Source organism: Aythya marila (assembly GCF_965140915.1).
Source record: "Aythya marila genome assembly, chromosome: 1".
In the NCBI taxonomy this organism is placed as follows: domain Eukaryota; kingdom Metazoa; phylum Chordata; class Aves; order Anseriformes; family Anatidae; genus Aythya; species Aythya marila.
The window spans coordinates 146,299,196-146,315,297 of NC_139042.1; the positions used below are offsets into that span (position 1 = coordinate 146,299,196).

The 16,102-nt window shown below is 38.3% G+C and overlaps 1 protein-coding gene across 3 annotated transcripts in view; it reads right to left on the reverse strand.

The window, feature by feature from the left end:
• DGKI (diacylglycerol kinase iota) overlaps positions 1 to 16,102 on the reverse strand; it is a gene marked incomplete at its 5' end in the record, with an annotated part of 211,137 nt that overhangs the window by 18,428 nt on the left and 176,607 nt on the right. For all 3 annotated transcript variants that reach the window (XM_082760598.1, XM_082760600.1, XM_082760599.1), the window contains one exon: positions 8,361 to 8,386. In XM_082760598.1, coding sequence (XP_082616724.1) covers positions 8,361 to 8,386 — 26 coding nt within the window. The remainder of the gene's footprint in view (positions 1 to 8,360; positions 8,387 to 16,102) is intronic.

Here is a 16,102-nt window from a genome sequence, read left to right on the forward strand (position 1 = left end):
TCTCTACATACAAGCTAGTTACTTCATCCTACTATTTAATCTGCTTTTAAAGTTACAGGGAAAAAAAAAAAAAAAAAAAAAAAAAAAAAAAAAAAAACCACTTTAAAATATGTTTGCCAAACTATCTACAAAATAGAGAAATTAAATTTAAAAATTAATAATGCTTTATTGGAATGAATACAAGCTTTCAGGTCTTTGATTTACAGAAAGTCTCAGGGCTTACCAAAGCTGGTGATGCTTAAACATTTCTCTTTGAAGCTAAGCTAAGTGGAAAGAGCAATTAAATGTTTCTTCATGTATTTTATGCACCTGCGAGTATTGGAAACAACTACTGGAGATAATGAAAAAGAAAAGTAAATGGAAAAAAGCCTTGTTGGTAGATGGGTTTCCTAGATGCTGAGACAAACAAACAAACAAAAATAAAGCAAACAAAAAACACACAGAAACAAACAGCTCTACGTGGGTATGAGAGTCAAAAGACTAGCTAACAAAAATGTCCACAACAAATCAAATTGTCCACTAGAAAGACTTGCTTGAATTTCTGCACAAGAAAATAACTTCTATGTTCACTGAAACAGGACTTTGCATTAAATAGCTGTCTGACTCTTACAACCAAATTTTCATCAGCTGGGCCAAAAACCTGCACCAAGCCCTAGTAAGGGATGCCCACTGACTTTGGAACCTATTATTACAATGGTGCACAACAGAATGATTTTTTTCTTACTGCTGCATGTAGGAAAAGGGAAAAAAGAAAAAAAAAAAAAAAGAAAAAAAAAAAAAAAGCCCACTTTCATGAGAACACACTGTAAAATCTGCCATGGGAATCTGCCTGAAAATAAAGCTGAGTAATGGTGTTTCATAGCAAGACTCTTGGGTATATCTGTCAGATGATAACCTTGATCTTGTTTTCTTTTTATGCTGATTTTTACCTTCACATTAAACTAAAGCTCATGTATTGCAGCAGGAAAAAAAATAAAATAAAAATAAAATCTTGCACCAAACAGAATAACATTTTTCTGTTGTTTTTGAACTCTGACAATTCTGATGCTGAGCAAAAAGATGGTTAACATACCAGCCTCACATTTCAATACTTGAGAATTATAACCAAACTGTTATAACCATTATAACCAAACAAGGGATATTTTGGCAGGAAATTTGCCTGTAAGCCCAAAGAGACATCAGTTTTTAAAGTTATTTATAACTAAAAATAAAAAATAAAAAATTAAAAAAAAAAAACCCTCTCACTATCCCTTTTGAGAAGTTTATTCCTTACTGAAGGAGCAGTGTGGCATGCGGATTGGGAAGAGGCAAAGGTTTCTTGACTTCCTAGAGAAGTTACACCTCAGCCTAAAGACTGTTTAAAAACCATGATGGAAATAAGACAGGAAAAATATAAACAATTTGGTGATTTCTTGCCTACAGGACACAGTGTTTCTCATGCTGACTACAGCAAGGATTGATTGATTTTGAAACTTTACAAAACGTTTCTGTTTGCTGCCACTATGCAGTACCCAAAAGAAACTGATGGTAAACAAGATTTCCCCACAGGATTTCAGCTTTGGGAAAGGCTTAGGCTTCTTAGGGAATCTGAGAGTTTCAGCACTGGTCTAGGTAGCTCACGAGAGCAGTGCTGTGAGGCACTATTTCCATGAAAGAAAACCAGATAAAGAGCCCAAGAGTTCAAAATCTTCCCAAGAGACCAAGAAAACACAATGCAGCAACCTGCTGCAACCAAAAGCTCAAAAGCACATCAGCTGAACAGCAGCCAGACAGAAGTCTGACAACTATTCAGCAAGGGGAATATTATGAAGGCCTTCACATAGCATCTCCAGCTAATCCATCTGTACAGGAAAAACATGTGCATAAGCATACAGTCTCCTGTGGTTTAAGAGACACCTTTGAAGCATGCTGGACGCCTGAATAAGTCATACTTCAATAACATTTATTTCTAGGATTGCACAAAGAGTTAGAAAGTCTTTCTAAACATTTTGGGTTGTCCTTTAGCTACAAAAGTACCACATCCTGTGCAAATACAAAGGAGAGAACTGACACAGTTTTAACTGCAGCTGTTTGGGAATTAAAAAAAAAAAAAAAAACTTATCATGAAAAAAACATCCATTACTCAGGTGGTTATAAATATGCATTAAAAACCTTTTCCTTTTAAGAATTTTAGATTTAAACAACACGCAGTATCAAAACACTGTTTAGAGAGAAAAAAAAAAAAATCATACACAGGCTTCATGAAGGAAAGGAAGGCCAAATTCTCGCTTACACAGAAGTCCCTTCATAAAACTCTGGAAGGATAAAGAGGCTTTCAAGCAGATGTAAATTACACTCAAACTGTCTTTAAGGTCCCATTTGCACTGTCAGACTAGTTTAAAGGTAATTTGATGCCAATTAGAGTCCACCCTGAATTGTTTATGTGGCATTGGTGCTGAGCTAAGAGTGCAATTAAAAGTTAGGAGTGAAAGTATTCAAACACTAATGCTGAACTTTTCCTGCAAGACCATTTCAATCAGTTTTACAAAGAGAAAGGATAACCATAAGGAAAAAGGACTTCCTTTATAGATGGTCAAGAAAAAAAACAAAAAAAAAAAACAAAGAGTTGCAGATAAACTAAGTACTATCTGGCAGGCATCGTGACTTTTTTTTTTCCTTTTTCCCATCCACCATTTTTATTTTTAAGCCAAGACAGGAACAATTACTGTCATTTTCAGGAGTGATGTGGTGGAAGAGAATGTCTCTGATCAAGCAAGAACACCAGGCAGGGAGACTTCGGCTGACTAATGCAGCCACTTTATCAGTAGGGTTGTATTACTTTGGCAGGAAGGGAGTTCTAGGTAAAATGATTAAGCAGTGATTTATTTTTATATTTAAAAATAAGAAAGCATAACAAAAAAGGAACACTGTGAGTCATGCTATCCCTCCCCCTTTCCTAACTTGGTAGATCATTCCTATCCTAGGCACTCCTATCGCAATCCCTTCAGGTTTTTGCCACTGCAAGGCTGGCTGCAGTGCCTTTGCCTAGGAATATCTAAGTAACTCATCTTCAGCAAATAGGTCTTCATAGTAGGACTAAATAATCTGAAAGTCAATTCAAGCATTTATTTGCTGGAGGAGGTCTTGAGTGGGTGGAGGGAATTGTTTTCCTCTTTTACATTAATAGGTTACCACATTTATCTGACCACAAACAGCATCACTGCCTCCACCAGAAACAAAAACCAGGAGTGAAGTACATTGCAAGGTTACTCAGGGCTTCTGCTTGAAAACAGGGCCCCTGATCCAGACAACACTTTCATTGCTCCTACTTCCTTCTAAGAGGAAAGGGATAAAGATAGTGGCCAATGGGAAAGAAACATTTCCCATTTTTCCTCTGCAAGTCATTCAGATGCCCACATCTGCCAGATCTCTCCCTCCCAGCTGCCTACTGATCCCTCAGCCTGCTTAGATATTATAGGAGCTGGGGTGTGGGCACCTTTTAAAGATTTCAGACTAAGAGGATCTCCCGCATGCCTGGAGGAGTGGTTTGACAGAACACTTTCTCTTGCCATAGGTACCATGGCTATACACCAATCCCACCCTCTGCTGAGCTGAGAAGTGAGTGAACAAATTCAGAGCAGATCCCCACACAACTGTTGGCTCAGCTGGCCACAGACAGACTTTCAAAACACTGTCCAGGAGGGCTTTCTTCCCAAAGTGGCTAATTAATCAAAATAAATACCTGCAGTCAGGAGCCCCCCCACAGCACTGTCTTTGATTTGCGCAGTGAAAGCATTCCAAGACATCTTAATTTGTTGCTAGGTAAATGGCTGCAACATCACTCTGAAGAATATAGCTTCTCAGTTGGAGCTGTGCAAAACCATCACTCTCTTTTGATGGAATGATGGAATATGGTGTATAAAAGAGAGGTGCTTTTTTTTTTTTTTTCTTTTTTTTTAAATGATTCTACCAGCACTGAGAGGTTTAGGTTCCTCTGAAGTTCTCTGCTCTTCCTTTTATTCAGATAGCAGAATACTTAAAAAAAATAAAAAATACAAAAAACTCCTGAGGAGACTGTTCTTTTGCAAACTATGACTAGCAAGACTAACAGTAACTCCAAAAATAGGAAAGAATGTTGACAGCATGAAGGCCAGCCTCCCAAGGCTTCCAGGGAGAACAGGAAATCCTCATGTGCCAGTGTGTTCTCAGCTCTTGTGCTCTTTTATGAGACTCCTACAGCCTTCTTCTTTTTTCACGGGTTCTGACTTCTCCTTAATGGGGCAGACAGTACTGGAGTACACACCATAAAGCACAGCACATCCTGCCTCAAAGGGAGAAGTTTGTATTGAACAGCAAAGCATTTTGCTGTATGGAATGGAATTGTCACCACCTTCTGTATAAACACTTGATCACTCCCTTCCTTATAATTCATACAGCAGCTCTCTTCTCCCAGAGGGGCATCTAGAGGTTTGTATCTCCAACCCTAAGCTTCCAGTTTGAAACTATGCCAAGCAATTCCTGTAGAAAATTCTTCAAAAAATGTTAATTTGAAGGTCACCATTTAACCCCCACTTCACTTCTAATGTACCCCTAGCTCTGCAAAAATACCTCCTAAGGACAATATATCCAGACTGGGTGACTATCATAAAAGCATTCCCTGACAGAATCTGAGAGATCTTTGGGTGTCTCCGTTTGTCTTTTTAAAAAGAAAATCACTCTTCATCTTCACCCATTGTGTCATATTATGACAATGTAATAACTGACTGTCTCCAAAATATCTCCTTTGAATATATTTGCCTCTTGCCTTAATTTCTCATTTGTGCCCTACTCCCTCATGAATTTGGAATGTAATGCAGCAAAAAGATATTAAGTTTAACATAGCAGAGCCTGCTAGAAATTATGCTGATGCAACATAAAGCTCATCTGCTAGAAGAAAAGGCAAAAAGCTCAGTTTTGTGGGCTTCCACTCTAAGCTCCTCTCTAAACTACTATGCTTTGAATTTTACTTAGCTAGTTCCATTTTGTCAGACAATTAGGGAATTTGGGGTTAGCTTTTCTATCTGTTCTTTTTGTGTTTTGGTGCTTTGTTTTGTTTAAAAACAAAGAAAGTGGATGAATTTCATTCTTTAAATACTCATTTCCTAAATACCTGTACCAAAGACAAAGACAAAAACCTTCTCAAAATCTTTGAGAGATTTTGTTTATTTGCTTGTGAGGCTTGGGATTTTCTATTAGCACTGTTTCCCTTTCTGTGGCAATTAAAGTGGTTCTGTTTTGTAGCTGATAAAGGTGCCTTTAACACGTGTTCACAACAAGGAGCATTGTGCACTACTACAATTGTTCAATAGATGCCCAGTCCCAGACAGATGGTGCTTTATCCTCACCCTCTCCTCATACAGCACAATGCGTTGTCCTTTCAGGGATTAATGGAAGTGACATATAAGATGCTAATTCTGATAGCAACTCTGTTACTACACTACAGATGCTAAAACTACTGCTTACAACTAGAAACAGGAAGCAGGTGCTGAACACTGAACATTGAGAAACCAAAGTGATGAGCACAATGCAAGAACCTATTCACAATGCAACCAGAAGATCATAGACAAGGAGAAAGAGACATTTGAAAAGGAAGACAAGGATGATGGGAAAGAAAAACACAGAAATTTTAGGGGAAAAAAAAAATACCAAAGATTAAAGAAGAAAAAACAAAGACCAGGAACCAAATGGGAAGTTAATATAAAAGATCCAACACAACAGAGAAAGTGTCTTTTCTCGGTTATGGCCAACACATCAGTAAATCAGCACTAGAAAGGTGCCTCATAATAGGGAAAACCAGCTGAAAAACGCGATGGCATTGACGTAGATTATTCTATGGTTGGATTTTAACCCGCTATATACCCCAAAGCAATACTGGCTTATAAATCAACTTATAACTGTTTAACATGTTGAATAAGCAGACAGTTGAGTACTGGTTATTAATGAAAATAAAAGTCCTAATACTGATTCCTGGATCCCTACTCCAAGAAAAAGTAGAAGTGTGCATAAACACTTTAAAAGGCAGACAGGTCAGAGAGAAATTTTCAGCTCTGTCGTGGATTAGCTCATTTTGTGCTTAGATAGATTTCAGATCAAAGACTAATTTGAAATGCTTTCTCAGTTATGCTTAAAGTGGGCTGAGAAGCACCTAGGCTCAAATCAGCTTGTGGTACAGCACATCTGTCATGTTTTCCTTTTGGTATTGTGCTCATTTACCATGGTCTGCATGTGGCACAGCAGGGCAGAGGAAATCCAAAGTATTGGTCCTCTCTTTCTGAAAAAATCATTGGGGCATGGGAAATCTTTTGTGTTTGAGATACATTCTTACATATTTAAATGTTTGACAAATCTAGCCAGATATGTCACAGTCATGAAACATAAAAATTTGAATAACTAGCACTACGCCATCAGTAATTGGTCAAGGAGACACTGGCCTTTCATCCTGCACTTCAGAGAAGGTTTCTTAAAGCAGAAAGGGAAGAGTGAGAAAGAGGAGGCTACTCTGAGATGTTTATCAAGGCTGAAAAGCCAGACCCTTCGCAGCAGATGGTAGATGGAAAACAGGAAGATTTTGAGAAAGAATAGAACAGTATAAAAATACTGGAAAGAAGGAATGCATTATGATAGTAGAAAATACTGAGGTTTAAAGTTATAGTGGGAAATACATTCTACACTGTCTGTTTCTCCATTAATAGATAAAAAATGAAGCAATAGAATAAATAGAAGGGAAATGGAAAAGCAAGAGCAGTCTATCACTAACAATCTTATCCACTAAGAAGATTAAGTCCTGATCTTGAAACAGCATAATAAACCATAATGTTTTCAAATTTATTCTGAGGGCTAGGGAAATGGTAAATACTGTTAACATCTCACACGTCTCTAGTACTTTGTATTAAGAAGATATAGTCATGATAAAACACAGATGAACTATTAAATAAGAAAGCTACCTTTCGCTCACAAAGTCAGTGTGCTGCAAATCACTGGAAGTAGAGTGAGCAGCAAAGTCAAACTGCATGCATCTTGTCAGGGGATCCACTGCTATCAGGCAGTAGGAATGGACTAGGTGGATCTTTGGTCTAACCTCTTTATCCATTCCTATAGCTTTCTTTACTAAGAAATAACATGTCAAGGAGATAGAAAAAAAAAATATTAATGATGGTATGTTTGACAGCCACTATACTGGATTAAAAAGGTCTCGGTTGAGGCAAAGGACAATGCGGGTCAATACCTAACTAGTAACCTCCCACTCCACGCAAACATACATCAGTTACACTCTGTAGCATCTCTAGAGTCCCACAAAACCTCAATTAGTATTTTTATTGCTCACTTGTGTAGCACTCCACACATTTCCATGCTCAGACTCCCCTTACATCTTCATATGCAATTGTCTTTGCTATTTCACATCTGGACCTTTCTTCAATAATGCTTATTGTATTGTCCGGAAATTTTGCTGATTTTGTAACTGCATATAATTTGGATGCCAGAAAAAAAAAAAAAAAAAAAAAAAAAAAAAAAAAAAGATATTTATTTCTTTTGCAGTCCAAAATAATATTACAGATTCAGAGCTACATAATGAACTTTCCCCTCTCAGTTTCATTCTCCTCTTTTTTTTTCCCCATTCCTTGTGCAACTCTGCCAGTGTGATTCCCTCCTGACTTGCAGCATGCCTCTGGACCTCAGTATCAGTGCCACCATACTTTAATGTCCTCTAAAGGGATATATGTACAACTTAGCTCTAAGAACCTAAGTTGGTCAAGTTATTAACCAGCTAGTCACTGCATTCTTCTGCTTTAGTCCATAGGGAAAGATTAAACCCTTCAGCCTTCTTCAGAACAAGCACATTACCATAGCCTCCAACTCTTGCTACTCAAACAATGATATTTTTACATGTAGAAGCTCCTAGCTGTGCTAAATTCCATACCCTGCTACTGATTTTATTTTTGAGGTAACCCAAGATAACTTAGGTTCAAGCCTTTAAAGCATAATCCTCTCTACTCTGTTACAAAAGTACTGTCCTGTGAGCCATAAGAGATCAGTTCATCTTCACTAAAACCATGTATCGTTCTTTAAGTCCACAAATAACTTTCCGTAGGTTCTCTATGCAGTCATGTGTATAAATTGCAAACACTTCCAATGGTTCGGGTTGCTTGAGCAAGGTTCATTTTACAAATAAGTCAGCATAGCCTTAGCTTCTGCCAGGCCCAACTAAATGAACCAGTACTTCAGGTCTAGGTGTGAATGTTTGAGCAACATTGAACTTTCATTTTTATAAAGTCATTTTTGCCCAACACAACTGTCATTAATCTCATTTTTAATGTTATTTGTATACATAAAACAGATCTTACCTTGATCTTCTGAAGAGACGGGTGACCTGAAATATAAAAAAAAAAAAAAGAAAAAAAAAAGGAAAAAAAAAAAGAAAGAAAAAAAAAAAAAACACAAAGTCCAATCAAACTTTGGCATGAAAAGGTCACAAAGAAGTTTCAAATTGTACTGTGGGGAATTGGATATGGAGGAATTGAAAGGTTTTATTCCTGGGCTTACTTAGAAGGAAGGAATGGAAGACAGCTAACAAAAAAAATGTGCAGAAAAATGCAAAGACCTTCTCTAGCAGCAGGTCCTGCAGACCAGAGCGGCCATATAGAATTATGTTCATAAGACCATGATCTCACTATTAAGCACTCAGGAAAATAGTTTCTTTTGGATACATGGCAAAGAACTTACCTACTACTGTTACTGTCAAAAATAGCTGATGTTCCTGTTGAGAAAGTCCTGATCCCCCAGAGATTATCAAAGGGACCATAATTAAGTGCAAGCCGGGAGGAAACCTCACAGCTAGAGGTGGTGTAAGAAATAATAGCCTCAGAGGAAATAGCAGTTACTAAGGAGGCCATTTCTCTTACTACTCATAATTAATGAATTAATAATAATAATAATAAGCCAATGCTGCTTTCACAAAGGCAACAGAAATGGACAAAGAAAAAAAAAAAAAAAAAACAAACAACACTCTCTGGACAGATGTAAGTGCTGCAAAAATAAACTTAACAACACCAATGCAAGAGTTAGAGGATACCCTACCATTGACTTAAACCTCTGACAATACTCCAAGAGCAAGGCATTATAAAACGATATCTCAGTGCTCTGGCTGATAAACAGAAGGTCCCCACTAAATTTCAGGGATCTGTTTCACAGTTCCCTTCACTAAAGAACTCACTCCTCATCGTATTGCCCAACATACATGACAAAAAGAACATAAGAGGTGTAAATTATTGGCCCTTCATTTTTGCCTTTGCTGCAATAGCTTGGCTCAGAAAAATTGGGCTAATTGTACAGCCAAATCTGGATATGCCTTGCTCATTGAGACTCAGTTTGACAACACAGTGGATTGGATCATTGCCTCAGCGCCTCTCTGACAATGATTTTCAACTGCATATAAAGTCTTCCCACACAGGTAACAAGAAGTTTGTTCCTGCAGTGAATGGAACAACTTATGCTTCCTTACCAATATATATTTAATTCTGCACCAATATACAAAACTAACAAATTACTAAAAATTTAAAACTGTTAGAGTCGTCAACAAACAGATCAAAGCTGACATCTGAAAATCAGCCAGAGAAGGGAAAATAAAGTACACAAGGAACAAAAGGGGAAAGAAAAGATATATATTTAACTGAGTCAGTGGGGGATAGAGGGAAAGCAAAGGGTTGGAAATCCTGGATTTAGAGGAACAGAGGAGCTGGGGAAGGATTCTTGGTCTTATTCCATAATAGGGGTTTGAAAGGTAAGGTTGAATGATCATAGGACATCAGAAACAGATATGCACACATGTGGATGGAAAGAAGGAAAAAAAAAAAAAAAAAAAGGAAGTTTTCCTAATGAGGTATGCAGATTTTTATTTTTAAAATATAAAATTGCAGAGAAAGAGATGAAAGAGTTACAGCATGGCTGGAGCAACAGTCACTGTGAAAGGAAAAACGTGATTACCTAATTAAGATTCTGACTGTGCTAGAAGCCAATGTATCTGTATGGATCAGAATTAATTAATCCCTACTCCCATTAAATCCTCGCACTACTGCTGCACATCATAACTATGTTTCCCACTCTGCTGCCAACCAAACCAGCTATACTCTTCAACTTCAGCCATGTCTCTGGAAATATGGTACGAATGCAGGTAACCCAGAGGATTAGTAGGCATCACTCAGACTCCCACAGCTTTAATCAGCAAGCCAACCCTCAGCAGAAGCCCTTATGAGGGTCAAAACTCAAGACATAGAATTTCCTAAAAGGTTACACCATGCAGAATGGGCCATATCAAAAGGTGTAATGCTTAGGTCCTTAAAGATATTTTTACATGCAGGAGTCATGCCAGGGTCCTTCGTTCACCTATCCTGACACTAGACCCATTTCCAAACACAGTATCCCACAGTATCAGAGGAATTTATTCCTTTGTTTCATTTCTTAATTGCACAGTTTCATCACCTTTTAGATCTTTATGTGAAACAATAAAATAAACTAAACAGTTGGATTATCACATAATTTAGATCATCATTATGTATGGTAAACCATATGTTACTTGCCCCTTAAAAAATAAAGAGATACTATTGCAATAACGTGACTATCTCCATACAAACACTGAAAAGAGAAATGAAAAATGTTTGTGCGCATTTAATGAGCCCAAAATTAGAATGTATTTTAAAAAATGCTAATCCCATGTACTTCTGATCCTTTTTTGCATTCCTTGAACTTAGTGGTTAAACAGTGAGTAATCTAACAGGTAGTACTGTCACTACTAGCAGTGTTTTCATTTGTAAAGCTTCATCAAGCATCTTTTCCATAGGCTGGTATCCTAAGAAAATAAGGTCTATGCACACACCAAGGTGCTCTGATTATGTGTATATCTCTGCCTCAACTTAATAAAATTTGAGCCCATTGGCTGACTTAATCCTTTTTTAACAGAGGGGGCAGAGACCCAATTATTGCTTTCACAAGGAAATGCAATAACATGCGCTCAAACTTTCTGAGGTAGCTTTGAAGACACAAAGAGAGGTTCTGAATACCTCAGCCACAGGAAAGCCTCAACAAGAGCTTCCACAATGTGTGATACTGAAGGATGAACCATAATAAACTAGGCTTCCTTTATTCCACTACTCACAGAAAGAGCATTTTGGCAAAGAGTAGAGCAGACTTTCAACACTCTCCTACAATTTCAGGCCATGCATTTAAGAAGGAGAGATTTTTCCAAAGCATTCAAGCACTGTCCTAACTACGCCCAAGGAAGTCTTGCTTGTAACTATAGCATAAGGAAGTGAGGCTGCTGAGTTTTTTTAGAGTCCAGGCTGATAGTGCTGGGCACTTTATGCACTGTTTGGGCTACCCCATGCTTATGACAGGGAGGAAGGAAAGAAAGAAAGCCTAATGACCTGCTCTAAACCACATCCACTCACTCTACAGTCACAGGGGGCTTGCCTGACAGCAAAAAATCTGGTGGATGCTCATATTTCCGGTCACACATCTTTCTTTCAGTTCTTTAACAAGTGCGAGGGATATACTGTGGCAGCAATGGTCACCAAATGGGTGTCCTGAGAAGGGTGGATTCTCAGCTGCTAATGTCCACAAAGAAAACATCTAGCTAGCCTCTGGCAGCTGCCCTCTGAGTATGATTTTAGTTGTTTTACAGTCATAAAGAGTCAAGTTATCATTCTCACAACTTCCATGTCTTAAAAAAATAGAGAAAAGTCAGAGATATTTCAGAAGAACTAATATGATGTCAAGATGTTTGCCCCCACCTGGATAAATACACTTTACCAAATGAAATCAAGAAAAGACTTCCATTTGCTTAAAATAAAATAAAATTAAATTAAATTAAATTAAAAACAAACAAACAAACAAAAAACAAACAAACAAACAAAAAAAAAAAAAAAAAAACAGGAAAAGCGTCAGGCACTGCAATATCCTAATCTTAGCCATTTCAGAACAGAATTGCTTATTTTCTTATATCGACAGTTACTTGCTTGTGTTCTTACCTTCTGGAAATGTAACTTGCAGAAAATTAACGGTGCTGCTAAAATTAGCTTCTAGGCTCATCACCCCACCACCCCATCCTTCCCAGAAGAGCGTAAAGAGGATAGAATGTCTATGGCTGGCTACATTTTCAGAATTGTGACATTCTTTTACCAGCAATGCACTTTCACACACTTAAGTGTGAAAGGGAAGCTCAATTTCTAATATTTTCACAAAAAGGTAGCAACTTGACTTCTCCCCTGCCCTGTGTTGGCTTTATGAAGAGTTATTGCTTTAGTGACTAGTTAGACAAATTTTACTGTGATGATAAGGAAGAGGATGAGAAGAGAGGAGGACAGAAATAATGTTACCACCTCCATTTTCTTTCCATGCTGTTTGTACCCCTCTTTTTGCTACAGGTCCTGCAGTGGCGTTCTCTTCCTGCTGCAAAGTAGCAAGCTCTGCTCAGAAGACATATCAGCCCTTGCAAGCCTCAGTCTGAAGTGGAAGCTGCACTTTACCTGCTCCACCATTCCTTATGCAAACAAAGCAGTACTTTCTGTTCGTACATGAAATGCACAAAGCCCTCCCAGTAAATATTTAGAATGCACAAAAAAGCCTGAATAACAATGTAAAAAGCCTTCTAATCATACAGTCATGAGATGCTTCCAGGAAATTGGAAGACTTATGGTACTGACGGCATGAGATGTGCCCACCTAAAGCAGCACCGTGCTTCAGAGTTCAGGGTCTGATCCAAAGCACACTGGAATCATTCCACTTTTACAGGCTTGGGATCAATTACTGGCAAAACTCTAATCCCCAGTATAGCCAAGACAGCCTTCAGCATCATGCAAACCTTCCCCAAACAGCCAAACACTTGCAGCTGTTTCCCAGTGCGCTCTCCAATGTGCAAGCACAAGATTTATTCAGCACTGGAGGGATGAAAGAGGGAATATTCATTTCCAAGGAAGGCAGGGCAGGGACTGTCACAATTTAGAGCCTAGTCAACCAAGGCTTAAGAACCTAGAGAAACACAGCCAGCCTCCAGCAGACAAATTCTAACAAAATTTCAGGAACTGGGTACATTATTCATGAAGACAAAGCCTCTGGAGAAACAAACCCAGAGCTGATGTAAAGCAGCTATTTTAATCAATAAACCTGTAGCAGAAAGCATCTGCACCAGGTCTATTTAAAACCAGCCATTTAGAATTTAAAGGCCAAATAACAATCCATGTGCAGCCTTTCTGCTGGGTTTTATGACCATTCCTCTTTTTCCCTGCTTAAGCAATGTATTTCTGCAAACTTTCTCATTCACTCTGACAATACCTGCCTGTGAGCAACGAAAGGGAAGAGCTTTTAGATTAAATCCACTCCTCCTCATTTTTTGCATACATCTCTTTGGAACTGACAGTGGCATCCCCGTGGCATTTATTCACATATTCTCCGGTTGTAATGAAAGAAAAGTTTTAGCAAATTAAGTATTTTTTCAAATAAAGGCAAAGAAACGCCCTCATTTACCACTCTGCATCAATCCCTCTGGGACTGGCAAGTTTCCTGCAGCCCTTGCTGCAGATGGTTCCTTGTATTTTACTGGCAGAAGAGCAGAACTGCTTGCTTTCCTGCTCCCTCAGCATCTCCTACTTGGAGAAACCCAATGAGAGTTAAATATAGTGTTCAGCCTGGACAACACTATTTTCTTCAATGGCACTTGATGGAAAATACAAGTCTAGGAATTACTGAGAGCTTCCCCACCTTTCAACCTACACATGCCCAATTCCAACCCTGACAGGCTGGAAGAATGGGTTAGCAAGTCCAACACAGGCAGATTCAAAGTCCTGCACCTAGGAAGGAACAAACCCATGCAAAAAAGGCAGGCTAGGGGCTACCAGCTGGAAAATAGCTTTTCAGAAAAGGGCGTATGATGTTAGCTGACCACAAATTGAATGTCAATCAACAGCGTGATCTCATGACAGTGGAGGCCAACTGTATACTGGGCTGTACTCGCAAGAGCATAGACATAAGGTAGATGGAAAGGACTTTTCCCCTCTAGTCAGTACTTGCGAGACTGCATCAGGTGTATTGTGCTGAGTCTGGAGTTTCCCAGAAACAAGACAGACATTGACAAACTGGAGTGATTATCACAAAGATGGTGAGGGCAAGGAGAGGCTGAGGGAGCTAGAGTCATTCAGTAAACGAAGAAAAGGCTCGGGAGAAATCTTATTGATGCCTTCAGCTATCTAATGGGAAGGTATAAAGAAATGAGAGCATTCTTGAAGTAAGAAGGAGGAGGAAAAACAGGATGAAAAGCAACAGTCACAAGTTGAAACATGGAAAATTGGATAGTAGGGGAAAAAAAAAAAAAAAGTTATCATGCAGATGACCAAAGGGGAAAACGGGTTGTGCAAAGAGATTGTTGAATCTCCAGCCTTGCAGACATTCAGAACTCAACCAGACCAGCCTCTGAACATCTTCATCTACAACACGACTTATTTCAAGCAGGGGTGTGCATTAGACCTTCAGAGGTCTTTTCTGACCTATTTTTTTCAACTATCTTATAAACCTCTCTACAAGGCTTTCTTCTACTATTACTCCAGCTTTTCTGTCATTCTTTTCTCTCAGATATTTCTCATATGCAATGATGATAAATAGGCAATGGCAACACTGTCTGTTGCATGCAGGAAAATTCTGACCAGCTATGCTCCCTAAATCTAAAAAATTCCATCCAAGTTTTTTATTATTTTGCAGAAATTTGTTCAGACATACCCTGTTAATCTGTACCAACAGTCTGGAGAATCTAATTTTTTTCTAATTCTGTTAAAGACAAAGATCAGCATAGCATTTTTTCTGGTGTCTCTGTAGCTTCTTCCTGCAGCCTCAGTCTATACCTGCACATAAACTGCTGCCTCAGGCTGTTCATGAACAGCCCAACATGCAGGATTGTAATCTGGTGCTTCTTACAAAAATGAAGACAGCTCTGATGTATTCCTTACTGTGTCTCAGGCATGTCTGTCCCTTAAACATTCCATATCTTGTCTCACCACTATCTAAATTTTTACCTCTTAGCATTTACTGTATTTCTCTGTCCACTGTAAAATACTTTGAATGAAGGTGTGGAGCACCACAATGCTGCTATACCTGAAATTGTACTGACACCCAGAGGAGTGTTCTGGGAATTGCTGCTTAACTAAGGAATAAAAAAATCTCAGAACAAAATGTTAAGAGAGGAGGGCAGGGCAGGGAAGAATGTTCTAATGTCCGTATTAGAATAGAATGCTTTACCTTGGAATCACCATCAAAACATAAGTTAATAAAACTGTATTGCATCCATAGAGAAGAAGGCTTTTCCAGAAAAAAAAAAAAAAAAAAAAAAAAAAAAAAAAAAGCATGACCAGCATGATCAATGTAGGGTGATCTAGGTGATTTTTTTGTTTGTTTGTTTTGTTTTAATACTTGGCTCCTGTTTCTCTCACCATCACATGACACCAAAGTATCTCAGGGGAACATAAGACACTCGGTTTTAAGAAGGCTTATCCAAGCCTCTTTGAATAGGTATTCTTCCATTTCCAGACTTGAATTAAATCTTTAAAATTTTCACTGGTCTACTCTGACAATTGTTGAACAAATCCTGGGTGGGGGGAGAGATTGGAGGAGGAGAGGCAAAAGAAAGGCAGTGGCTGATGTGGCACTAGCCCTAAAAAAATAAAGTGAGATCTAGACAGATCATTCAATATTCAGTTGAAATGACAGACTGTTAAGGAACTGGCTGCTGGATATAAGCACCACCTTAACTTCCTACGTGAAATTTAATTAAAAAAAAAAAAAGATGTTAAGAACAAGCAGGTAGCAAAACATCTGACTTCTTTTCTCAATAACCAATTTGTGTACTTTTACATTTCTCAGGAAAAGATTACCTCAAATGTCTTTTTTTTTTTTTTTTTTTTTTTTTCAACCTTAACTTTTTGTTTAACACAAAGAAACAATTGATTTTTGGTAACTGCAAAGTCATGCCAGCCACACTGCTTGCACATTAGGTATACCCTGATTAAGTCACATCCCAGTTTTGCCCTGAGGCTGGATAAAGGGAAAG